Genomic DNA, 26757 nt, shown 5'->3' with positions numbered 1-26757 from the left:
GAATCGCTCTGTCTTCTCACTGCTTATTTTTAGGGCCTAAAACAGTGCCTGGTACATAGGAGATGCTCAACAGTCACTGAATGAGTTGACAGAAGGGAGAAATAAACAGCAAATTCAGGATAGGGAAAGATTTCCACACTTTAAATATCTTACAATTTTACTTGTCAATTATAATATCTGGGTTTTGTTTTTTTTTTTTAAATAAAAGACAGAAAGGGGGTGGGAATGATTTAACAAGGCCAAAAAATAAAAATAAAGAAAAAATGGGGGAGAAGAACAGAGGCCAAGAAGATTGAAAAAAAACAAGATATGTACCCAGGAGTACGATTTTTAAGATAGCTATCATTTGAAAAGCATAAAATGAAGAAGTTTAGCATTCCCATCACAAAAAGGATCCAGGCTCTTTGACCCAATAACTCCATTCCTGGGAATTATCCCAAGGAAATGAATTCAGAACTGGAACAAAAATAAAGAGTTGCCTGTACAAAGATGATTAAAGTCACATTGTTTATAATAGCAGAAATCTGGAAACAACCGAAATGTCCAATAATAGGGGAAATGCTTTGGCAAATTACGGCATGTCCGCTAGATGGAATATCATGCAGCGATTAAAATGACCAAACAGTGCTGAGAGGAGGTTAAAAAGTTTTGAATCCAGGGACACCTGGGTGGCTAAGCAGGGAGCCTGCTTTTCCCTCTCCCTCTGCCTGCCACTTCCCATGCTTGTGCTCCGTCTGTCAAATAAATTTAAAAAAAAAAGTATTGAATCCCTTCTAAGTACCAGGCACTGTCCAACCCACCTTCCTCATCTCAGCAACACTTCACAGGAGTCCAAAAGAAACCTATTCCTATTCCCTTTTAACTAACAAGGAAACTGAGGTTCAGAAAGCTAAAGAACTTGCCCAAGGTCATAGAGCTAGCAAGAAGAGTCCTGACGTGTACTGACCTTCTGCCCCCAGAGCCCATGCACACGCTGAGGTCCTCACTGTACCCCTACATGTCCTCCTTAGTGCTCAAGACTGTCCTTTCCCGATCATAACTGTGTTGGGGAGGCCAATCCAGATCTGAAACAGCTAGCAAAAAAGTGTCAGGGCACCTGAGAAATGCTTGTGAGAATACAGCAAGAAGCAAAACAAAATGACAAAGGAAACCACCTTTTGGGGGGCAAGAAAGCACAAAGAAAAGAAGCCAGAGGGTTGTCAGCAAGACCAGGCGTCGGGAAGGATGGAGCAGAACCGTGAGACACGAAGCCTGAAGGACAGGCAAGCCGGGAGCTTCTGGAAACTGTGTCTGCCCTTCCTCACCCACTCTTCTCCCTGGGCCCGCACTTAGCAGTGTTCAATAAATGTTGGCTGAAATACACACATCTCATGGTATGTGGATAAAGCAAGAGAAAAGACAGAAGAGGAGATACTAGAGTCAGGGAGATGAGTGGGCTGGAAATGGGGACCGCCACAGTGTGTGACCGCGGGCTGTGGTGGCCCACAATGCGGTGGTAGGACTAAGGAAGGCGATGCGCCGTTCCTGGACTTCATCATCTGAGAACAGGTGTCAGGTGCAGGCAGGAGATTTGGCTTAGCTGGTGGCACGGCCTCCCTGCTAGAAGCCAGAGCAAGCTTCTGGAGGAAACGGAGACAGTCATTTCATGGGAAAAAGTATAGAGATTCCTCCCGCCTGCTGGGGTAGGAAGACCTCCCCGGGTCACTCTGCTTTCTTAAGGCCAACTAACCGCCCAGCGCCACCACTCCCAAAACCAGGCTTACTTAGAGGGCAAATGCCATAGATGACCCAAGACTGGATAGAGCTGGTTATTACTGAAAATGGGGGATCGCTATGTGGGAGTTCATCCTACCATTCTCTCTACTTTTGTACATGTTTGAAGAGTTCCATAACAGAGTTCTCAAAACATGTAAACTCAAACCCAGGCATTTCATCTAAAAATCACCAGGGCCTGGCCCAGGCTTTGGGGCTGCCCTCTGGATCCCAGACAAAGCCACCAGTCTTAAAAAATTATTCTATGCCAACAGATTTTTCAGGAGGGAGAGAAAGGAATTTGCAAACGCAAGGCAGGCAGTAGAAGCAGGTCACTGAGACTGTCCGTGTTTAAGTCACAGCTTGGTCTCTCCTTGGCTGTGTGCCTCTGAGCAAGTCACTTAACCTCTCTGTACCTCAGTTTCTTCCTCTGTAAAATGGGGATAACAATAGGACCTTCCTCACAAGGTTGCTGGGGGGAGTAAGTGGCACATAAAACTCCTACCAGGGGGGCCAGGCATGGAGTAAGCTTGCAGTAAAAGTCAGCTGTTACGATACATCCATTTTGTAACACGGATAGTCACGTAACCGTGCATCCATTTGATCAGTAATCTGGAGAAAATGAAAAAGGGCAAAACTAGCCCTCTACTTCTGAGACCTCAGGCAGTGGTGTGAGAATAGTGCGTCCAGCGTACCTAGAGTGGCCCCGGCAGACCCAGGCCTCCACTGGCCAAGGGGCTAGAGAGCGCTCCTCCTTTCAAAAAGCCAGCAGGAGAAACAGGAAGCTGCTTCCTTTCCTTTCCATTCTGAGCCAGCATTTCCTTTTTTGTTTTAAAAAGCATTCCTTGTCTGCAGCCCAGCCCTTCCCCTGCCCTCAGCAGCCCCAGGCTCAAACACACCCACAGCCATCTGCATTTCTCTTGGATTGTTTTCTGCCCACCAGCAAGGTCACGAGGTTCCTGGGAGACCCTGAGTGAGCATGCCCTTGACACCAGGCTAACTGGCTTGCGGGGCCAGGGGCAGGAGCAAGGACTCCAGGCACCCAGACCTCTCTGGGCCTGCTTTCCTCACCTAGTTGGAAGGATTAAGTGCTAGTGTGGTGCCCACAACACACTCTGCCTCCCTCTGGAAAGCACCTCCCTTGACAAAAGGCAACCCCACACAGCTTGGTAAGTCTAGGGAGTCACCAACCTCTCCTCAACCCACCTGATTTAAACTGAAATCTCAAATGGGACCCCAGCACCATAAAAACATAAAGCTTAGCTGAAACTAAGGCTACACTTTCTTGCCTCTTTCCCTGTTCATGGCTTAAGGAAGTATTTCCCCAACTATGTTCAGTGAATAAAGAGCCCTGGATAAATAATAAGTTTGGGAACACTTGTGGCAGGACTTCTCAAGAGACTTTAAAACACTAATCATCTTCAGAAATCTCCAGGAGGGAGAGGGCTGATGTGGCACATTCTCAACCCCAAGAAGGGCTCTTTCACAGATACAGTATAGGAAAAGCTGCATTAAGCCCTTTCAAGGGCCCCAGACTGGAGGGAAGGGGCTCTCAAGACAGCACCCAATGATGGAGAACACTCAAGTCACTTTTTAAATATGCCTGTAACTTTTTCCCAGCCAGTAAAAACTCTGAATGCACCATGAATAAAGCTGGTCCTGCTCTACCATGCCCAAACCAAACCCTTGGGACTCAAAACCTCCAGGTGTCATGCTGAAGAAAGCCTACCACTCTATAAGCAGTTTATCTCACCAGAAAAGCAAAACCCTCACCAATGTTACAGAGTGGAGTCTGTAGTTTATTCTGTGCAAAAAGTTACTTTTCCTAACCATAGGTGGTCTTGCCACGGACTTCAGTATGCTTTCCTTCCCCCTCTTTTTTTTTTTTTTAATTTTAAACACAAGTCTTAATTCATTCTTGCAATTATTCTGTGGGTGGAAAAATGAAAAGGGAGAGAAAAATGGCAAGCAAACAGGGTACTTGAGCTCCATTATTTTGAAAGGCAATATGCCCAGTTAAAGCACACTGCTGCCCACCAAGGCCAGAATGGCAGAGAAATAGAGATGCATACAAATATATAGGTTTTATATGTGGCCGCAGCTCAAATTGAGGCTTTTTCGATGCAGATGAGAAACAGTCATGCCTAGGAACAAATGACAAAGCATTTCTGATCCCAGCATCTATCCCCAGAGAACCCCTCTGCATCTCTACCTGGGGTCTGCGATAGGGCAGAAAGCCAAGATAGACACAAAGACATTGGATTAAAAGGTTGTATCTTCTGGAAGTCTTAGCAAATCATTTATAATGTTACCTTGACATTAAAACCAACAACAGGGTATTGTGGCAGATAATGCAACATCTGCACAAATTTAAGACAAACAGCAGGCCTACAGGAGTAAAAGTTCACACGCACCCAAGTCCCAGGGGATCTTTCAGTGGAAGGATGAGAAGCCCTTGAAAGTACATAGTCAGGTTCAAAGACTCAGAGAGCCCATTCTGACCGAGCCCGCCCATTGGCTGGGCTGGTTTTCAAAAAAGGGCCCACCCACAGGATACCCCAAGCTGTTCCCCAAGAATCTCTCCACTGCCCAGGGTCCCCAAGACACCGCGATCAGGGCTGGGAAGGCAAACCCATCTGCTTGCTTTTGCAGGAAACTCCTGGAAGTGGAGGACCCCAGCAGCACAGGACGGGGAGGAAGCAGGCTTCTGCCGTCAGTCTACATGGCCCCTGTGGTCTGAATCCCAGCCCAGTCCTCAGTCCCTCCTCCACCCTTTGACATGGTTAATTCTCTCATGGGATTCCTGCCGAGTCACTTCCCCCTCAGGCCTTCAGTCTCCTCACCTGCCTGCACAATGACAGGGCTGGACCAGATGGAAAGCCCAAGATCCTTTGAAACTCTCTTGCCAAGACACCCCAAATAGCTATCTGATCAGTATTTGTGGTTGGTGAGGAAAACGAGGCTCCAGCTCAGTGACGTGACTTTCATGAGCTCCTGGGTATAAAGACCTCACCGCCAGAGGCGCCCAACTTGATACCCAGCACCCCTCTGCTGTCTTGGGCCAAGGAACGTTCCCTCTTCTAATTGGTCAGCCCAAGCCCCCTCCCAACTTTGCTGCTGGCAACTGCAAAACTAGAACCCACAGTCCTTGACACGTACCCCAGAACCTCAGCCACGGCAGGTGCAAAACTAGAACCCATAATTTCTAACAAAGAACCCAGTACCTCAGCCTCAGGGACCATGTCCTTCCTGTCTCCTGTTCACAGTCCTCGATCTCATGGTGGATGCAGATGCAGGCGCAAAGGGGTAAATGCATAAAGGCTAACATTTTATTATAAATCCTGGCATTCATGTTGGGGAAGGGGCAATATATTATGCCCCAAAGATTTTATTTTATTTTATTTTATTTGAGGGAGGGAGAGCATGAGGTGGGGGGGGAAGGAGGGGGAAGTACACGCGCACACAAGCAGGGGGGAGGGGCAGAGGGAGAAACAGACTCCCCGCTGAGCAGGGAGCCCCACGCGGGGCTCGATCCCAGGACCGTGGGATCATGACCTGAGCCGAAGGCAGGCGTTTCACTGACTGAACCACCCAGGCACCCCTATGCCCTAAAGATTTTAAAGAATAGGATTAGGATTGCATGTGTTCCTATACTTTGAGCCAGCAAATTCTACTTCTAGGAAGCTACTCTCTGCAGCAGGATTTATAAAAGCAAGACTTGAAAACAGCCTGAATGGGGGCGCCTGGGTGGCTCAGTCGTTAAGCGTCTGCCTTCGGCTTGGGTCGTGATTCCAGGGTCCTGGGTTCAAGCCCCGCATCGGGCTCCCTGCTCAGTGGGAGGCCTGCTTCTCCCTCTTCGACTCCCCCTGCTTGTGTTCCCTCTCTCGCTCTCTCTCTCTGTCAAATAAATAAACAAAAAAATCTTAAAAAAAAAAAAAGAAAACAGCCTGAATGGCCAACACTGGGAGGACTGGTTCGATGAACTGATGGTATGACCACACAATGCAGCTACCAACAGTGATGATGTGTATCTGTGTGTACTATGTAGAGAGAAGATACTGCATTATAAAGCAATGCACATGGTATGCTCCACAATTATACACGTGCACGTCGTATGCAAATGCAGAGGACAGAAACACTGGGAGAATATACAGCAAAATGTTAATAAGAATTAACCAGATCTGAGAGGTGGCATTATGGGTGTTTTTTTTTCTTTTGTTCATCCGTATTTTCTTTTTTACACCGAACACAGACCATTATGTGTATTTCTAAAATATTTTTGTAAAAAGTAGAAAGCTAAAGAATAGTCTGCACATCAGAGGGCTTATTCAGAAAGAATAAGGCAGGTATCCATTAAAAAAATTATGAGCAAGCTGATCTCCAGGCAGCTTCTCGTTTCTCGGAGTGACGCCAGCCCAGAGTTGGTTGCATCACAGACCTGTCTTGGAGGATGTGCCGGGCTGCACCTTAGAGAAGCAGACCCAAGCCCAGCTCAGAGGCTTCACAGCCTGGGGTGGCCACCAGCAGGCCCAGTCATCGGGAACGGAGCCACCCAACCAACACCCCTGCGCTGGCCACTTTCCAGGGCTCAGCAGCCACGATCCTGATCAGAAGGGCCAGCATGGCTGCCAGCAGCAGTTGCAAAGTTCAGAATGTAGGTTCCGGAGACCAGGCAACCCAGGCCCGGACGCCTACTCGCTCAGTCTCCTAAGGCCTCTGAGCTGCGATGTCTTCATTTGCAAAATGAGAATAAACCCTCCTAAGGCAATATAAGCCAAGGGCCTAACAGAGTGCTCCACCCAGAACAGGTGAACAAGACTGTTTCTGTCCCATGTCTGCCCCCACTGTGCGGGCAGGCCATTCCCATAACCCCAAAGGAGCCTACATGGCTTTCTCTTCGAACTGAATGCGAGAGAAGATTCCAATCCGTCTGTTCTGAAAAAGATGTATACTTTTTAAAAAGCACAGCTTAGAGAGGCTTGGTCGCAGGTGTTGCTACATCCCCCCACGGCTGCAGACACCGGCACTGAGGACCAGGCCCTCTGCAGTCCCTCTCCAGACCACAGCCAGCAGGCAGGTCCAGAACACTTGTGGTGGGGAATGCAGCTCCCCAGAATGTGGGGCCAGCCCAGAGGGGAAGGAGGCCTTCCCACTAGTGTCCCCAGGTAGCAAACTGGCGGCCTCCTGGCACTCACATGAGCTTGGGCTGCAGACTCGGGTGAGGCCTTCCTCCAGCACCATCCAGCCCTCCCCGCCTCGAAAACGGTAGCACCCTCTCCAAGCCACCGCTGAGGAACACCGGGGGCAAGTTCCACCAGGGAAAAAGTTGCCAAGGCAAAAGGAGACACCAAAGGGGACAGTGCCCCATCTCTGCATCCCTCCAGCAGGAAGCTGAAACTCTGGCAATGGAGCAGAAGGAGAAACGCCCCACTCTGGAGCAATGGCTGGTGGGGAAAGGGAAACCAGCTTTCGCTCGTAGTTCTGCCGGGGACATAATTTGGGACACCAAGACTCTGGGAATATTTCCCACAACAACAGAAGGCTAGCCTGGCCAACCGTTCGGTCATATTCCCGATTCCTAAGCACTCAGCAAGCCACGTTACTGGACGCAGTAACGGTTCACCTGCCTGGCTCCCCAGTGGACTCAAAAGTGTACCCCAAAGACCAGGAGAGCATCCTCCCTATCTCAGAATCCTTGCCAGGATGGCTGCAGTTAGCTCAGCAGGCAAACCGGTAATAACTGAAGGTGTGTCCAGTGAACGGATGTTCATGCAAGCCCAAGGGCCTGATCTGTGAGGACGAAGGGCAGCCCTCTCCTTTCCAGCAGTTCTGGGGGAGGGGGTTGGGACCACGGGGAGAGCTCAGGTACTCCACACAGCAGGGTTCTAACCTCTGCGTCACCCACAATCAAGCTGGGTGAAAGGCAAACCCCACTGACCTTCTGAGTAGCATCAAGTCCTCCCCTGGGCGCCTCCTGGCTCCCGGGCCACGCCTCAGCGAAGGGGCCAAAACGCAGACTGTCCCTACCACAGCTCCCCAACGTCACCTTCCAGAAAGGCCCATGCGCAAGATCCTTTGGGGACTCCTTTCTCCAAGTCACTTGCACAGCAGGGATTTCTCTCTATAAGAGCACAAGGTGGGAAACTTGGTATGCCTTGGCCTCTTCTGGAAAGTACGAGCAGGTAGGCAGAAAAGGACCAAGTTACCATGCCACTAAACGTGAATCTTCACGAGGCACTGCTCTCTCCCCAGAGCCCAGCACAGACTCGGCCCACAAAGGATGAATACATGAGGGAATGAACTGGCTGGCCTGGGGCTCCAAGCCCAGCTGTGAGGCCAGCCAGGTGTCCCGACGTGAGCACATCTGGGAACGAGAACATTCTATCCTGCCTCGGTGGAGTTCTCAGACCCCCTAGGAGGGTCTGATGGAGCCAGGGAACCAGCTTCCGCTAGGATGAAGTAGCCTCACAACTCTGTTTACAAATTCAGGCTCTGAGTTCAGATTTTGTCTCCCTCCTTCCCCATCTAGAGAGAAGAAACTGTGTGGTGAAGGTTGGTGGATTTCCAGGAAATACTAGGAGACTGAGAAGGGTCCAGCACACCGGCTAGCAGGTAGAAGGCAAACATTAAAACCCCGGCTCCTTCCACTCTTTCGAATCCAAACAGGACCACCACACAAAGAAAAGTCCTCACAGGGCAGCTGGACATGCTGACCCCCGCGCATCATCACAACCTGCCATCTCGGGCACCAGCAGCTGAGTAGGTCAGGGACTTCCAGGGGCATCCCACATGCTGTTTCTGCCAGCAAGCACTTAGTGAACGAAGGCCAGAGTGTGCTGGGGTTCCTAACATGCTGGGAGAAGTCGGGCGCAGTTGCGTAAGCCAAGCCCTCTGGTCAGCCCCTTTCTTCAAAGGCCAGGAATCCAGTGTTGCAAGCATAGTCTCTGGGGGCCCTGGCCTGGGATGTGATGGGAGAGGAGCTTGCAGAACAGAAAAGAAAGCCAGAGCGGACATCACCACTGCCCTGCTTACCTCGCTACATGCTGGTGGGACTGTCTCCTGGCCTGGGTCGCCCACCTCCAGGAAACAAGAGCCAGGTCTGTTGAAGTACCTTCTCCTGAAGGTGGCCGGGGTCGTGAATGCCACTGAACCCTCCCTCGGGAAAGTTTATAGGCAGAATCTTCTGGTAGTAAGACACGGACTTACAGACTCGCAACACTACAGGTTTCTGTGGTCTCATCCCCATTTTACAGATGGGAAAGCTTGAGGTTCAGAAGTCATGGGACTTGCCCAAGGTCACACAGACCCCCAAACCTGAACTCAAAACTGTCCGCCACACTGTCCCTATCAGCAGAATTCTTTGACTACTTCCCCCCTATTTTATCAGTTTGGTAAATCTGGGTTTTAGAACTATTTTTAAACAGGGGCATATGTAACAAACGTTTGATTCTACCCAACTGAGGGCCCTTCACTAAACCACTGAATTTAGAGCCACAAGAGCCTGAAGAGATCCACTCCAACCTCCCTGTCCAGGCTAGGAGGCTCAGGCCTCCAGGGTGAAGAGACTCATTCAAACTAGCTGGAGGCAGCCCTAGGGAACCAGTTCCTGGGGTCTAAATTCCCATCCCAAAAAACAAACCAGGTCCTGCCTTTTCAGGGAGTGGGGTGGACCCAAATCCACATCACAATAGAGAGAACAGGGAGCTGGGTATTTCCCCTTTGGACCTTTGCGTGGGTTTCTGGCCTCTGAATAAACACAGCCCAGAGACCCAAAGAGCTGGATGCCTTGGGGTGTCCTGATGCCATACCTTTGCCAAAACGAACAACCCTGGAAGTCAGCGTACCTAGTGGGCAAGGCACCATTTCCAGGGAACAAACAGTAACTGGTTCTCCCGTATCCACTCTGTGAACCAGGAGCTCTTCAGAGGGACACGGCGGACAATCCGAGAGAGGCCCACACAGAGAACTTTCTCTCATCTCAGTAACACAGCCGTCCAACCAGACACATGCTGCCCAACGATGATCCCTCCTCCGACAACTAAGCCACACAGGCCCCCTATTGTGTCAGTTTAAAAACTGAACTTTGCTGGGCAAACACATTCGGCTGTGTTCAAGAAACCAGTTTCTCTCACCACTTGGAAAACATCAGCATGCGTGCAAGAAGGGACAGCTGCGGGGGGGGGGGGGGGGGTTGTTGGTTCGTTTGTTTTTTAAGCAAAGCCCTGGTCATCACTGCTATAGCAACCGGAACAAAAAGAATAGCCAGCACTGATTAGATGCTTCCAATGTCCCTGGTTTTGTAGCTCTTAAGAAAACAGAACTGCAGGAGAGAAGTCACCCCCAAGCATTTTGGATCAAACAGGGATTCGGGCTTCTGGTGTACTCAAATCACTGACTGGCGGAGGCAATCAGCAATAAGGGTTGGGGCGTGGGGAGCAGGGAGGTTGAGAAATGAAGGTTCTAATAAAACAAAACATCCCCAGATCTGCAAAGGCCAGATGTACCAGTGCAAGGCGGAAAGAAGGCACTTCTTCAAGATGGGGTAGCAATGAAGTGGCGCCTGGCATTTCGCAGCCTTTCGAGTCTCTGGACAAAAGCTAGTTGGGAATGCACTAGTTTCCCTCTATTGTGTATGGGGGAGGGTGAAGACTCCCCCTTTCTGAGAACCCAACCACCCTTCTGACTGGTTCTTCCAAATCCTTTTAATACTGCACTTCCCGGCTATAATTTGAGGGAGGAGGGCCTGCGGATCGTATTCTTCTTTACACTGGAGAGCAGCTCCTCCAGAACCCCTTAAATAGTGTCATCTTCCCACCAAAGGCGTCGTGCCCCAGCACAATCCTCCCTAAACCAAAATCCAGTGTGTGAGGAGGAGTGGGGGAGTCGGTGGGTAATTATATTTTGAGCAGAGAAATGCTGTGGCTGCGCGAACGGAAAGCACCAAATGCCTGAACAGTAAAAAATGCAGTTTCAGCAAACACGTTTTGAAAAGCGGCAGACAAAAATCCTGGAGGAGAGGAAAGGAAGGAACAAGCCGGAGTCCGGGGCGTGAGGGGAAGACAGAGAGAGACAGAGAATGGGCGGGCCTGTGGTCACACTTCAGGGGGACCCCCCACGCCTCGGCACCCCGGCCCACGGCTGCTCGTCACAGTCACACAGGGAAAAGTCCAGCGTGTGACTCAGTGGGAGAATGAGTCCTGCAGCCCCGCAAAATGGAAATGGGGTGGGGGCAGAGATGGGGAAGCATGGGATGCCCGCGCGCAGCCCACCCCGCCCACGGGCGCCTCCAGCCTCCACCCCAGTTCCCATTCCGCCCCTCCCCCCCCCCAAATCCCGCCCAAGGTGAGGAGCTGGTCTAGGGTCCCCAAGCCGCCGCATCAGCGAGTGAAGGAAGGAGAGGAGGGGGCGACCCGAGCTTCAGGATGCATCTGGGAAGGAGTGCACCGGGGCAGCGAGGGAGGTGCTGGGGGCCGCTTCCCGGGCGCGCGGCCCCCTTACCTCCAGGGTCCGGATCTCCTGCTGGGTGAGGTCGTTGGACACGGCGCACTTGGTACGCAGCCCGCGCAGGCTGCCGATGGAGATGTCGATGAGCTTCTGGAGCTGGCCGCACTGCTGCAGCGCCCGGCTGGCTGCGGCCCCGGGGCCCCCGTCCGCGGCCGCCGCGTCCCCCCCGCCGCGGCCCTCCTTCTTCTCCCCCATCGCCGCCGCGCGCAGCGCCGCTCTATCCATGCCTCGGCATCGGGGCCGCGGGGTGGCCGAGGCGGGGAGCCCGGGGGGCGCGGGCGCCTCGGGAGGGAATCCGCGAGCCGGGAGGGCTGGACGAGGGGCGCCCCTCGGCGCAGCCGGAGCCCGGACGCGAGGACAACCGGCCGCCGAGCCCGCCGCTCCCGCCCGCCCAGCAGCGGCGGCAAAGCGAAAGCCGCGGCGACCCGACGGCTGCGGCTCCCGAAGCTTTTAAGTGGCAGCGGGGGCCGGGTCAGGGTAGCTGGGCATGCTGGGACTTGTAGTCCGCGCCGCGCACCTGCCGCCCGGCCCGCGCCCTCGGGGCCCGGATCCGCGCCCGGTGCCCTGAGCCCCGCGCCCGGCGGCCCAGAGCTTCCCCCCTCGGCGGCGGGCTCGGGCTGTGCGACACCGCCCCGCCCCTGCGCCCCGGGAGTGGCTGCTACGCGCCAGCTCCTCCCCCGGATGCCCAGAGCCGGGGGAGCCTCGTCTCCCCCGCCCTACCCACCCCCCCACCGGCCCCTCCACACCGTACTCCCGCCTTCAGCCTGGGGGCTTCCCACGACCCCCGGATGGGGCCGGGCAGGGGCCCGGAGGGTCCGCTTCCTGCAATTCTGCAGCCGCAGCTGAACCCTTGGAAGATGGGGGCAGTGGAGGTTCCAGAATTTCTATGTGGGTTTAGGGGCCGCCATCTAGTGGGAAGGGGCCTAAAGTACTTGTCCTCCAGCTGGTTCGCAGAGCACTGGACTCTTCGATTGTCTACGCCAAAGGGAATGCTCAGGCCTGGAGAAAGACGTCAGGGCTTTCTTCAGGAACTTATTTACCCACCAAAATAAGTATCCCATCCCTCCGCCACCCCAACCCAGCAGGCGAGTCCAGACGCCTGGGGTGGCACATTGATTTGTCATGGGCTTGGAGTGCTCCCGAGCAGACAGCCTGGGCTCAAATTCACACTCTACCTAGCAGTGTGACTTGGGCAAAGTGAGCTCACCTCTGAGTGTCTGAGTTTCTGCATCAGTGAAAATGGGGTGATAATAGTACCTAGGGTTCACATAAAGAATGAGTTAATGTATGGACCTAAATTGATTACTGACACATTTGTCACTGGATAAATGCTAGTAATTGCTACAAGCCAACCTCAGATCTCCTAACCACGGCCCCAGACCCCCACTGTGGACATGGGCACAGTACCCCTACTAGCTTGTGTGTGCCTGCCTGTCTATGCCTTCTAGCTCAGCATTCAAGCTGCAACCCATCCCCGCACTCTCCCCCCCACCCCCCATCTCCTGCGGGGTTCACATGTGCCCTCTTACTCGGCTAAACTGAAAAGCCAAGACTCTAATCAAAAGCGCACAATTCCATACTTCCAACATCTGCTATCCAGAAGGAGTACCTCTGAATTTTCTCTTGTAAGTGCCTTGGCTGCAGAAGCGGCCGGCTAATTTATCTTTGTATCCTCTTGCCAGAGCCAAACACAGCGCATGGCCCACAGCAGGAGCTCCATGAAGTTGTGCAACCCATTTCATGAATTCTTCAGGCACATCCTGTGCTGAGTTTCTCCTATCTTTCAGGTCAGCCCAGGCCTGGGCACTTTCTCTCCGTGTCTGTCTTGTCTGTCTCTCCCCTCTTTTTTTGAAGAATGAGAATTGTACAAGAGGTAGGGTCCCAGCATTGTATTCCTGCCTGAACTCCACACATAGTACTGGGTGGCAGTTTATACTAAACCCGCCTTTAATGTCATTTGAAATTTCAAAACTAAAATACAAAACTATGATAACTTTAAAATGTGCTTTTGCAAACGAACCCCTCCTCTGACAATTTTCTGAAACACAAGAGGCTTCCTCCCTAATTCTTGCCCCTTCCCACTCCTCACTTAATTTAAAACAGGACTCCCTGTTCTGTATCTATGAAGCCCCCCACCCCTGACTGTTACCTTAGCCCAGCCCACGGCCCTTACAGAAGAGTAGTTAACTTCCCTGAAAGGGAACTGTGCACTTGTTGTTCTCCACCTGAGTGTGAATCAGAATCTCTGGGGAGCTTGGTAATAGGCAGTGATGGACCCCACCCTTAGGGTTTCTTTTCTTTTCTTTTCTTTTCTTTTCTTTAAGATTTTACTTACATATTTGACAGAGAGAGAGAGACAGCGAGAGAGGGAACACAAGCAGGGGGAGTGGGAGAGGGAGAAGCAGGCTTCCCGCGGAGCAGGGAGCCCGATGCGGGGCTCGATCCCAGGACCCTGGGATCCTGACCTGAGCCGAAGCAGACATACACTTAATGACTGAGCCCCCCAGACGCCCCACCCTTAGGGCTTCTGATTCCGTGGCTTGAGGATGGGGCTGGAGAATTTCCATTTCTAACAAGTCCTCAGGTGCTGTTGCTGCAGCTGCCGTGGGTCTGGGGGCCTGAACTCTGAAAGCGTTGGTGTAGAGGAAGGTCAGTGGGCCCAGAGAACTATCTCCAGGGACCGTCCATAGTGTGTCCCAGCTGGGCTGGTCGAGAATCTCTGTTTGTTCAGCAGCCAGAGCTGCCGGGCTTAAGTGACTGACTCACTCTAACTCAATTCACAAGAGGTTTCCTGGTAAGTGCCTATTGATTCATTTACATCGAGCTGTAATTGCCACTGGGGCCTGGTTGACACATTTTCCCTCCAGGGCCACTTTGGGTAGCAACCGCCTGCCTGGCAGTGGTGTTGGGGCTGGAGACTGGACAAACCCCAGCTCCCTGGCTGCTGTCTCGCCAGGCTCCGCGCAGTCCGGCCCTCTTCTGTGGACACGGTCTTCCTTCTGATCTGTTGGAAGCAGTCAGTCAGGGACCGCTTACCTACCCACTCCATCTCAGAGGCACTGACGCCCTGCTCGGGAAGGTTCGGGTGTCCCCTCAGCCACACCTTTACAGAACTGCCTCTTAGAGATGCAGAAAGCTAGGCTTTACAAATAATCCCTCCATTCATCCCTTTAACATTCAGTAAGTACTCCTCAAGTGTTTACTTAGGTGGCCGGCCCTATTCTAGGCTCCGGGAAACAGTAGCGAACAAAACAAAAATCCTTACCCTCAGGGAATTTGTATTCTGGCGAGAGAAGACAGAAAAGGAAGAAAGAAGTGGGATGAATGCCCACTATGGCGGATGGTAACAGGTGCTGGGTTGCAGCAGAGAGCAGGGAGAGGGACAGGGAGTGTGGCGTTTACGACCTTCCCTGGAGCTGTTTGGAGCTGTTTCAGGGACCGGGGTTCTCAGTTCTGGCTCAGAATGGCTGTCTGACCCCAGGCAAGCCCTCTCTAATCTCAGAGAGTCTTTCTCCTCATTTGCAAGATGGAGGTCACATATTGTGAGGATGGACAGAGAGAGATCTGCAAAGCGAGGGTCACAGAGGAAGGGTCCGACGTATTTATTTTTATTTATTGGTTAAATGCTTACTATGGGCAGCACTGTTCCAAGCGCCTTATTTAACTCACTTAACTAATGTTAGTTACTCTCCTTTCCCACCCTCCTGAGTGAGTCTCTCCTGGTTTGATGAATTCATCCCTTACGTGGTGATTCTTAGGCTCAACTTCATCTCCAGGCTCTTGAGACTTTCTCTGTGGCACCCTCAGTACAGAGAGTTCTCCCCTTCCTTTCCCCCTCCCCTCTGCCTCAGGCACCTGCTTTCCGGGCACACTAAGTCTTCGAAGCTTGCAAAATCCTGCGTGCATCTCAACACCACGCAGCCGCGTGGGCAAGTTCATGCTTAGACCCAGCAGGCACGAGAAGGGCAGCTGCCGTGTGCCGGGCTCTGGGATAGGACGAGCGAAGGAAACCAAGTCATTATTCCCGTGCAACAAACCTGAGAGTAGAGACAGAAGTTAACAAGTCAGCAAATATATTACCAGAATAAATTCAGGGAAGGATAAGTGGTGTGAAGGGGGAAAGCTAATAGCTGATAGCTAGTCCCCAGGATCTGCGGTGCTTCATTAGCTGAAGTGGTCAGAGAAGCACTCTCTGACTGCTCTCGAATTAAGATCTAAATAAGGAGGAGCAAGGCAGGCATGTAGAACTCCGAGAAGGGGGCATTCTAGGCAATGGGAACATCACGTGCAAATGGCCTGAGGTAGGAACAACTTGGCACACTCCGGGAACAGAATGAACCAGTGTGGCAACAGCACAAGCAGAAAAGAACAGGGGTTGGAGAGGACGGGGGGACTGCTGGGAAGGGGTCCAATAAAGTAGGACTTGGGCAGGAAGTTTGGATTCTTCTCTAAGTCTTTGTTAGTCCTAATGTGGTCCAAGATTCCTGCATCGCCTGGGAGCTTGTTAGAAATGCAAGGTCTCCAGCCCCACCCCAGAGCAGCTGAATCGCAGCCTGGATTTTAGCAAGATCCCCATTTGACTTGTGTGTTCAAGTTTTTAGAAGCATAGCTGTCTAAGGGCACATGCAAAGAAAGCCCCATTCCTGACAATTTTAAGTGTTTTAAAACATCTCTCCGACCACTGGAAGGGTGGATGTGAGAGACGCAGGGGTACACAGCAGGGGCACTGGTTATGAGTCTGCCGCAGTGGCCCAAGTGAGGTCACAGGTGCAGAATCAAGCGCAGGTGCGCGAGGAGGATACGGAAGAAATAGACAGGATGCCAGACAAGCCCATGGGTTGAACGCGGAAGGAGGAAAGAAATGGTTTGGGCGGTCTTGGCCGCTGCCCCTCCCAAGACACTGGGGGGCGCTGTCGGAGGAGCCTTACCCTGCAGCCAGGCGTGGCCACACCCACTCGCCCCATTCCCACCTCCACGCCCAGCATTGTCTCAGGACTGGCAGGTGGCAGGCTTCTCTTAGAACCTAGGGCAGTACAGGAGAAGCTTTGCTTTCATGGATTTTACCCTCAGATTATCCGGGAAATGCACGGAGTCACCCTGGAGAGATGGACTCCATTATCTGTTCCCTGGGCTCATTCATTCATTCATTCATTCAGCAAAGATTCACTGAGCCCCCCAGTAGGCGGTGCCCTGCGCCTTGTGCTAGCCTCTGGGAACAGAGCAGCAAGTGACACATCACTTTATAGTTTATAAACAGACTTTCCTTTGAAAGGAAAGCTCACAGTAACCTGTACTGTGCTTCCTAAGGCCTGTCCCATCTGGCTCGCCAGCTAGAAAACCCCACGGGGTCCCCGTTGACCTCAGGGTGAAGTATGAATTCCTGAAACAAGGAAGGCCCACAAAGTCATTCATTCCCAGGCCCCGCTGCCCTGTCCAAGTTCATGTGCCACTCAAGGCTTTTTGGAGTCAAATGTCCCAATTGTAAAGAATCTGATGACAATAAAAAGTGTCTATCCAGGAAAGAAAAATACACACACATCTCACAGTTGTGAAACAACTTCCAGGGTTTGTGGGGCCCCCTTGAGGGTATCCATGAACCATGAACCCCAAGGGCTGTAGACAAGCTTAGGAGCCCTGCTTAGTGGTTGCTCCTAACTGCCTTTACTCAACCGTCGTGGGTCACACCGGGGAGTGTCATGTCACGGGGACCTTGCTCAGTTTGTCACTTCTGCCTGCAGTGCTTCCTCTCTACCTCCCCCACCTACATTTCCACTCATCCTGGAGATGGAGCCCCCCTCCCCCTCTCCCACAACAGAAGCGATCTTTCTAACTTCCAAATGCCCACAGAACCTTGCACACACCTTGTATTTTTGGTTCTTCCCCTGCCCGTTTCCCTGACTGGATAACGAGTCTCCTTGGACTCAGACAGATTCTGTATGATCTTGGGAAAGGTTTTCACCTCCCTGAGCTTGTGCTCCCTCATCTATAAAAATGAGTATAAGAATCTCTCCCTCAGCACGGGTTGGAGTGAGCACTGGGTGTTATAGACAACTGATGAATCACTGAACTCTACCTCTGAAACTAGTAAAACACTCTATGTTAATTAATTGAATTTAAATTAAAAAAAAAAATCATCTGTCCCTCCAGGGTGGCCCAGAGAGATACGGGAGGTAGATAGGCCTGGCACACAACACTGCTTACATGTGATTGAATAAACAAATGATGGGTTGCATTTTATTTTCTTTAAAGGTTTTATTTATTTATTTATTTGAGAGAGAGAGAGCAAGCACAAGCAGGGGCAGAGGGAGAGAGAGAAGGAGAAGAGGGCTCCCTGTTGAGCAGGGAACCCGACTCGGGGCTGGACCCTGGGATCACGAGCTGAGCCGAAGGCAGACGCTTAACCGACTGAGCCACCCAGGCGCCCCAGGATTGCATTTTATAGGTGAAGAAGCCAGGGCCTCTCTCGAGGAACCCTGTGTGGCCTTAGGTGCTCGCTCTAGAAGAAATCACCACCACCAGTGTCACGTGGTCAGAACCCACTCTGGGTCAGGTCACAAGAAAGAGCCGAGTTGAGAAGGGTCCTTTTTAGCCCTGGGACTAGAGTCACACCGGTTGCCATGTACTTCTTCAGGCAACCTGGTGGAGAGAAACGCATCCAGGGAAGGCAGGAGGTGATGTGGGTAACCTCTACTCTCCTGACCCTTTCCCCTCCTCCACTTTCAAATCCTTGCCCTTCTGAGTCACCAGGGTGTGTTCTGCATCCTGTGGCTTCTGGTACCAATCTCCCACACCCTTCGGCTCTGTCATTGTGGGCTCCAGCTTCCCCCCACCCCTGTGCTTCATCAACCCTCCCACCTGTTCCCATTGTCACCTTTACCCACTATCCCCTGCGCTCGGCCTTCCTTCCCTCCTTGCCCTACGGAGAGTCCTTGATCCATCATGATGGCCAGTCCCGGGCTAGCCCGCTCAGTGAACTCGGCCCTCTCTTCCTGCCAGAGGAACCTGGCTAATGAAGTCCCAGCCCTTGTAAAACCCAGCCCTCCACCTTCTCCAGGCCCGTGCCAGAGCAGCTGAACGATATTGGAGAAAAACACAGCTCTGCTGACGGGCTGCTCTTTAAATTCATGACCGCAAACCTCAAATTGGCAGTTCTCAGGCCTGGCAAGCCTACCAACCTTTCCTAGAAAGTTCATTTTCCCATTCTCAGAGATGGCTATTTCTTTCTTTTTTTTCCTTAAAGATTTTATTTATTTATTTGTCAGAGAGAGAGAGCGTGCACAATCAGGGGGAGCAGCAGAAAGAGAGGGAGAAGCAGACTCCCCGCTGAGCGGGGAGCCCGATGCGGGGCTCGATCCCACATGACCTGAGCTGAAGGCAGACACTCAACTGATTGAGCCACCCAGGAGTCCCAGAGATGGCTATTTCATGCTTTCTTCTATCTTTACCAATTACCTTGCACTTGTCAGCCAATGTTCTTGGCTCATCCTTCAGTGAGAAACTAGAGGCCATCAGACCAAATCTACAGCCCTGTGCTCCCCACCCATCCTCCTGTGACCACAGAAGAGGTGCCCTGGTACCCATCCCCTCCAGCAGGCTTGAGGCCTCCATTCCAGCAAGTATCCTGCTTTCTCCTGCATCTTCTCCCTTTCTGCCCTGTTATTCTCATTTGCACACAAACATGTTCTGGTATCCCCCTTCATGAAAGAAGGAAAGAGAGAAAGAAAGAAAGAAAGAAAGAAAGAAAGAAAGAAAGAAAGAAAGAAAGAAAGAAAGAAAGAAAGAGAGAAAGAGAGGGAGGGAAGGAAGGAAGACAGGCAAGCAGACCTCTGTAGTAGTTAGAGTCCTGGCAAGAAGCAAAATTTCACTCAGATGGTGCAACTGACCTCAAAGAAGGGGCCACTTACAACATTAAGGGAGCAAACAAGGATGCTAGGGTAGCCAGAGATGAGCAGCGCTGGGTAGGGCTGGCAACTCCTAGTGCAGAAAGACCAGGGGAAGGAATAGTGCTCTCTGCGCCATGTGGGAGGGGACAGCATAGGGGACAGGGCTCTCCTGCCTTTGCCTTCTCTTGGCTGAACCCGCTTGGGAACATTCTAGCAGGACAGTCTAGGTGATGTAGTACAAAAGGGTCCCCGTCCCAGAGCCCAGAGTGGGACATGAATGGGCAGAGAACATCTTGGATAGGAGACCGGCCAGCACCCCTTGCTTTTACCCCAAATGCCCTTCCAGCTTCTGTCCCGTTTCTCTGCTAACCTTCACAGCACAACTTCTTAGAAAAGTTGTCTACAGTCAATTTCTTTACTTCTCATGCTTTCTCCAACCTACCGGTCTAGCTTGGTCTCCATCATGCAGCCTGACAACCTTTCCATTTCAAGGTCGCCAGTGGTGGCCATGATCCCAAATGAGAGACAGCCTCTCAAGCAGTGGCCACATCGCCATCTTGAAACAGTTCTCTTGGCTTCTGTGCTCCTCAGACCTCTGCTTTTCTTCCTACCTTTCTGAGTGCTATTGCTTGGTCTTCCTTGCCAGCTCCTCATCCTCTCCATCAGCTTGCTCCAGAGCTCCATCCAGGACCTATGAGGACTGCCACCTTCGTGCCCACTCTCCGGTTGACCAGATGCACGGCGTCTTCTTACCCATCAGCTCTCAGCTCACGTTCCACCTCCCCACAGAGGATCCCCCTGGCCACACTCTCCAGAGCAGCCACTCCCACCCTTGGCGCTGGGTCATGCTGCCCTGTTTGTTTCCTTCCTCGGCCTTACTGCTATTTGTCAACCTGCTTGGCTTATGGATTTGTTTCCTTCTTTATGCAGGGACTTGTTAGCCAGCAGTGGTGCCCATTCCTACATCCCTAGTACTTACAACAGTGCATGGGACATAGCAGTTGCTCAACAAACAGTTGTTGCATGAATGATCAGGAACTTTGCCAATGTCACATAACAAGATAAAGCCAATAATTTAAGAATGTTGTTTTGCTTTTGCAAGACTGAATTTCCTGAGAGGCACTTAAATATCCTATTGGATCCTTTGAAAGCAACTCCCTTTCCTATTCAATTTATACTCACATCTATTATACGTATATGTGAAAATAACCTGAGCAGAGAATCTGACAATATAGATTTGGAAGTAAATGGGGCTCTATATTAGTGTCACATAGTTCCATAAAGTAAAGACTCAGAAGGAGATCATCTCTTGGCCCCATCTGGTTAATGGTCAAGGGCCAGGTCAAGGGCCAGCACTGTGGAATGAGGCCGGACCTGGGTTTAAATTCCATTTCTAGGGGCGCCTGGGTGGCTCAGTTGGTGAAGTGTCTGCCTTCAGCTCGGGTCATGATCCCAGAGTCCTGGGATCGAGTCCCCTGTGGGGCTCCCTGCTCGGTGGGGAGCCTGCTTATCCCACTCCCTCTGCCCCTCCCCACCCCCGTGTTCTCTCTCTCTCTTTCTCTCTCTGCTCTCTCTCTCAAATAAATAAAATCTTTGAAAAAAAATTCCATTGTAACCCTCATTCATAATGTGACCTTAACCAAATCACTTTATCTCTCTGAGCCTCTAGGTTCCCCGGTATAATTGCCTGGCTAGGGCTGTCACAAGGATTAAGTGAACAGCTCATGAAAAGCCCTCAGCCTCTAAGCCTGGCACTGCAAGCACACTATATTAGTTCCAATCATTTCCACAGCTCTGATACAATTTTCCAATTTCAGAAGCCTCCCACTGATCACAGCCTGCAAAAGGGAGCGACGAACGGGAATCGGGGAGGTAAGGGCTGGAGGCTGTTTTTGCAGGTTGTTTGAAAGGTGGCGGGAAATGGCTAGAAATTAAAGATAATGTAATATCCCCACCTGGGTCGAAGCACTGAAAGGTTATGGTGCCCATTCCCACAAATAGGAGCCAGAACAAAAATAAGACCACAAAACAGAAAATCTGCATGTATGCTAAAGTGAAAATGGCTTTTTTTTCTCCCTAGATTTTCTAATTGCAAAATTCTAGATAAATTCATGGAAGCTGAGATCTTCATTTTCCAGTGCCCTTGCTGTGTTGCCTGCCTCCAGGTAATCCAGCGCATATCTGACGCCAGGTTCAGAAATTCCTAGGATCTGACTGCCAAGAGATACTTCTACACCTGTAATATAACTAATGAAAAATGATAACGTTGCCTTTTTTATTGTCCCATTGTTTTTGAAATTCATCTGAGTCCTTTCACCTATATTAGTTTGCTTGAACTCCACATCTTCGGGATGTGGTTGGTACTCCTTGGGTTTAAACCCAGAGAAATTGATTGCTGGGGGTCGGCCCCACATTCAGAGAATAACCAAAACGTAGCCTAGGCCCCTGGAACTACCAAATCACAAGCCAAATGACCTCCGAATTACTCTTCATCATTGAACCAAATGAACCCATTTAATTAGCATAAAGATCTTTCTCAAGCTGGATTTCATATGCTGGGAGGACTTGTTTTACAAGAAATTGAGGCAGCACTAACCTAGTCCCAGCAGAAGACAGACTTGGAAAGGTTCCCTCCTGCCACCTACAGCTCCCCATAAACACAACTGTGTCCCTGAAATACCATCATTGGAGAAGAGTCTGTTGTCTTGGACTGATATTCTTACTCCCCTGATGGGACTAGAGAGAGCTGGGTGGGTGGAGAAGTGCCTAGAAGGGAAAGGGGCTGCTGAAAAATACTAGTTCCTACAATTATTTACATACCTGCCGATCATCCCCATTCTATGGAGGCTGAAACGCAACAAACCTGTGTCTATTCCCTGTGGCCTGGGCATCTGAGGGGACTCTCAGCTCAGGAGCATGAAACGAGGTCACATTTCTGGTTAATACACACTTACAAGGACTTGAAACACTCACCCTCCTTAATCATAGCCTTCATCCAGGCTCTATCCCCGAGGGTGTCGAGGCCTCCCCTTTGGGAGCTAAGCCAATCGCACAAAGCTGCCAGGGCTGTGATGAGCCTCCACCAGCCCCAGGTGCCAGGTGCCGGGACAACCTGGTTGACACAGGCTCCAGCCCTCCCCCTAGACGCTCTCGCCTCACAGCTGAGACCAGCGGGCCAGGTTGAGCGATTCTTTACAAGGCTCAGAGATAAGGTGCAGATTTCTAGCTAACATATACTGAGCACTTATTACTTGCAAGGCACTGTTCTGACCACTTTTAATGCATAGCCCAGGATCCTGAGGGCCACCTTATGAGGGAAGTACTATAACTACTAATCCCTACTCACGACAGGGAAACTGAAATTTAGGAAGATTTAACTGCGCTTCACTGGCTGCTCCTTCTCAGTCTCCTCGCTGGGCCTCCGTCAGCACCCAGCCTCCAACCACGGAGCACCGGGGCAGGCAGGCCTCGGTCCTCCCTCCTTGGGGCTCACCGGGCCGTCTCATCTGTAAGCTGAACTTGCCCCTGGCTCCAAATGCCACCTGCCTCTCCGCATCTCCATGTGGATTTCTAACAGACAAATGCCAACTCAGCGTGTCCACATGGAGCTCCTGATCCCCCCACCCTCAGCCTGCTGCTCCCCCAGTCTTCCCCATCTCAGAAGATGGAGACACCATCCTGCCCCTTGCTCTGCCAAAAGCATCAGAGTCATTCTTGATTCTTCCCTTTCTTTCCCGACAGCTAGACTTGAAACACACACACACACACACACACACGTACACACCAATATGACATGATAAAAGAAAAAAATTGATAAATTGGGCTTCTTTAAAATTCAAAATTTGGGGGGCACCTGGGTGGTTCAGTTGGTTAAGCATCCAACTCTTGGTTTCAGCTCAGGTCGTGATCTCAGGGTCGTGAGACTGAGCCCCGCATTGGGCTCTACACTCAGCAGAGAGTCTGCTGGAGATTCTCTCCCTCTCCTTCTGCCCCTTCCCCTGCTCGTGTGTGCATGCGTGTGCGCTCTCTCTCTCTCTCAAATTAATAAATTAATCTTTTTTAAAAATAAAAAATAAAATTCAAAATTTTTGCATCTCCAAAGACACCATTAAGAAATTGTGAAGAGACAAGCCATAGAAGGGGAGGAAATATTTGCATTTAATTTTACTCCCTTCCCCAAATCTGCTAGAACTACAGTAAAGGAATGTTTTTTCCTCCCCAGTAGAAGAGACAATAGCTATAAAATCTTGGGAGCTGGAAAGCTGATAGAGCAGTGGTAAGAGATTTAGGGAAGCTGAGAAGTAACCAAACCAAAAAGTGAGGCAATAATGAACTCCTGAGATAACAAAATGGTACAGGAAAGGAAAAGTAATCATAGTCTGCTACTGTTCCATTCAGCCATGATTGGCATGTCCATAGTCGTAACAGTGTAAGTACTGAATGTTAATCTAAGTAAAAGTAGAATATGATGGCATTTGGAGGATTGGAAGAGGGGTCTTAGTGGTGGAGGACAAGAAAAAGATTCAAGACTAAATCCTCATTTTGCACAGTTTAAAGTCAATAATTAATCCTGAAAAATCATGCAACAATCTTATAGGCTTGTTATTTTAAGCTATAGAGGGAAAAAAATCCAAAAAAAAAAAAAAAAAGACAGTGAAAAAGGTAAAAAATATTTGCTACAGGGGCCCTGCCCCTGTAATGGCAATGGTTAGGGAACCTTGGTTTTTCATTTTGACTCTTGTTTATTATTTGACTCTGAGCAAGCACAACTTTTCACAATTAAAAATTTTGCAAATTGTTAGGGCGCCTGGGTGGCTCAGTTGGTTAAGCATCTGACTTTGGCTCAGGTCATAATCTTGGGGTCCTGGGACCAAGCCCAGAGTCGAGCCCCACGTGGAGACCATGGCTCCGCAATCAGCAGGAAGTCTGCTTCTCCCTCTGTCCCCCGCCCCGTGCTCTCTCTCTCTCTCTCTCTCTCTCAAAAATAAATAAATAAAATCTTAAAAAAAAAAAAAAAAACAGCCATCACCCCTGTTGGTCCCCACTTAGGACCACCATTGAAAACCAAATATGCATCCCTAACCAATCACACGGGATGCCCTGCTTCTATCAGCCTCCTCTGGCTTCCCCTGCCAACAGCCTCCAGTCCGGGCGCACCTGAAGCCTCCTCCCCTTCCCTACTCGAAAGCATTCCCACCCCTGCCCGCCTTTGAGGCTCTGCCAAACATGTGGGCTGACTCTCTAGGGAAAGCTCTGAATACATTTGTCTGTTCTTTGCTCTTTCCCGAACTTTGGACAAGGGGCGGCAGGAGTCATGGAGACAAAGGGACAATCTGAGGTTGATTTTGGAGATGAATCAGGCCGACCTTGCTGAGGGATTGAAAGGGGGCGAGGGCTCCAGGGAAGGAAAGAGGGGAATCAAGGAGACTCACCAGGTGGATGGGGGTACCATTAACTGAGCTGAAGGCTGAAGGAGGAGCAGGAGAGTGAGGCTGGCTACAAGTCAGAAGTCGGGTTTTGATGAGTTTCAGACGCCTATTAGATGTTGGTGTCCAGGAGGCACTTTTACATCTGAGCCTGTGGTCAGAAGGGATCAAGCAAGAGAGAAGATGTGGGAAGGGCTCCTATGAACATGGCTTTCATAGCCAGGAGTGTGGATGAAATCACAGAGGGAGAGAGGAAGAGACTGGGAGGCAGGACTGAGCCCTGGAGACTCCCAGGGTCAGAGGTGGGTAGAGGACAGGAGTCCACGGAGAGAGGACCTCCCAGTGCAGATGCAGGGAACCTGCTGCACCGGAGCGAACCCCGCACTCCTCAGCACGGCACTGGAGCTCTGGGCCACCTGCCGCCACCTTCCTCTGTGGCCTCATCATCCTGCCATCCTCCTTTGGACCAGCATATTTCCCCAGATGCGTCTCATTGCTTCAGACCTTTGCACATACTATTTCCTCTCTAGGATTTCAAAAGTGACGTAGACTCATTATCAATAACTCAAATACAAGGGCGATGCTCGACACAGAAAGTAAAAGTCGCCAGTAATCAGTCCCTCATCAATACGCTTCTGGGCTACATCCTTCCAGATGTGTTTTCTGTGCACACGCTAGAGCCCTCTCTCTCACACACATATAGGCCCGCAGTATCTCCCCGGCCACCAAAAATGGGAAATGCCTGCTTTAAAACTTGCTTTTTTTCCTTCTTCTTCTTTTTTTTAAGATTTATTTATTTGTTTTAGAGAGAGGGAAAGGGAGAATCCTCAAGCAGACTCCCCACTGAGCAGGGAGCCTGATGCAGAGCTCCATCGCATGACCCTGCGATCATGAGATCATGACCAAAATCAAGAATCAGATGCCTAACCAGCTGGGACACTCAGGTGCCCCAAAACTTGCTTTTTCTTCTTAATATGTCATGGACTCTTCCCAGGTCAGTACGTAGATGCTTCATTCTTGAAAACAGATGTTCAGACTTCTTTGTATGGACTGATCACAATTTAACCATTCCCCACTGATGAAGCCTTGCCCCCTATCTTTTAGCAATTACAATGTGGCATTGCTCTAATTTGTACATTCAGTGCAAATTCATGCCCTTGGACAAATTCCCAGGGGTAGGATTGTGAGGTCAAAAGAGGTAAATGCTGTTAATTTAATAGATATTACCGAACTGCTCTCCAAAGACCTCATGACAATTTTTGAATGAAATTCCTGTTTATCTACACTCTTGCCAAGACTGGATATTGTCGATCATTTTAGCTTGTTCAATTCTGTTAGATTATATTGTATTATTGTTTAATGCGCATTTCTTAGAATATAAATAAGGTTTCTCATAGTTTTTCATATTCTTTGCCCATTTTTCTGTGGGTTTTTTTTCTTTTTGATTTGTAAGCCTTCTTGGTGTATTCGAAGAATCAGCCTCCTGTCTTATGTAGGTGTTACAAATATTCTGTATTGATTTGTTTTTCTTTGTTTATCTTTATTTTTGCTTTATAAAGGTTTAGAATTTTATGTGATTTTTTTTTTTTTCAGATTTTGTGTGTTGTGCTTATGGAGGCCCTCGACTTTCTGAAGTTATTTTCTATAACTTGTCTTTTTTCTAGAACTTCATTGGTTTTATTTTCTTACATGTAAACATCTTAGAACCATCTGGAATTATTTGGGTGTTGAGAGACAGAGACCTAGTTTCTCTTAGTAAATATTTATTGAATGAACAAATGAATGGGAGAGACATTCTGCAGCCCTAAGTTAAGTTGATGGCCTCCTAAGGGTTTAGATTAGGTGCTTAATAAGGTTATTCATTCAACCAGTGTTTCTAACCATGCGCCCATGTGGTGGAATGCGCGTGACTCTTCCCGTCAGGGGAGGAAACAGACAGTAGCCTGATAGCACTTTGGATTAAAAACTTACAGAGGAGACGTATGCTCTGGGAGAGCATGTGATAAAGGGGGCTGCACTAGGCTGGGAGGTCAAGGAAGGTGTCTCTGGTTAGAGAAGCTTCTCGGGTGGGACACTCTCGGGACCAGCACCCATGGGAGAGTGAAGGCAGCAGGACTGGGCAGAGGGAGAAAACCATGTTGTAGCCACAGCAAAAGTCTCAGTGGATCCCAGGTGCTCTGAATGAAGACAAG

General features: G+C 50.3%; 1 protein-coding gene across 2 annotated transcripts in view; it reads right to left on the bottom strand.

Moving 5' to 3' along the window:
- KSR1 (kinase suppressor of ras 1) overlaps nucleotides 1–11808 on the bottom strand; it is a 146867-nt gene extending 135059 nt beyond the window's left edge. For both annotated transcript variants that reach the window (XM_032429191.1, XM_032429194.1), the window contains exon 1: nucleotides 11251–11808. In XM_032429191.1, the coding sequence (XP_032285082.1) occupies nucleotides 11251–11481 (231 nt within the window). In that variant the 5' untranslated portion in view covers nucleotides 11482–11808. The remainder of the gene's footprint in view (nucleotides 1–11250) is intronic.
- Nucleotides 11809–26757: the final 14949 nt, after the last annotated feature.

Source organism: Phoca vitulina, unplaced genomic scaffold (genome assembly GCF_004348235.1).
Source record: "Phoca vitulina isolate PV1807 unplaced genomic scaffold, GSC_HSeal_1.0 scaffold40, whole genome shotgun sequence".
NCBI classification, from domain to species: domain Eukaryota; kingdom Metazoa; phylum Chordata; class Mammalia; order Carnivora; family Phocidae; genus Phoca; species Phoca vitulina.
The sequence above is the reverse complement of the archived record's forward strand: the minus strand, read 5'-3'. Positions and strand labels throughout refer to the sequence as shown.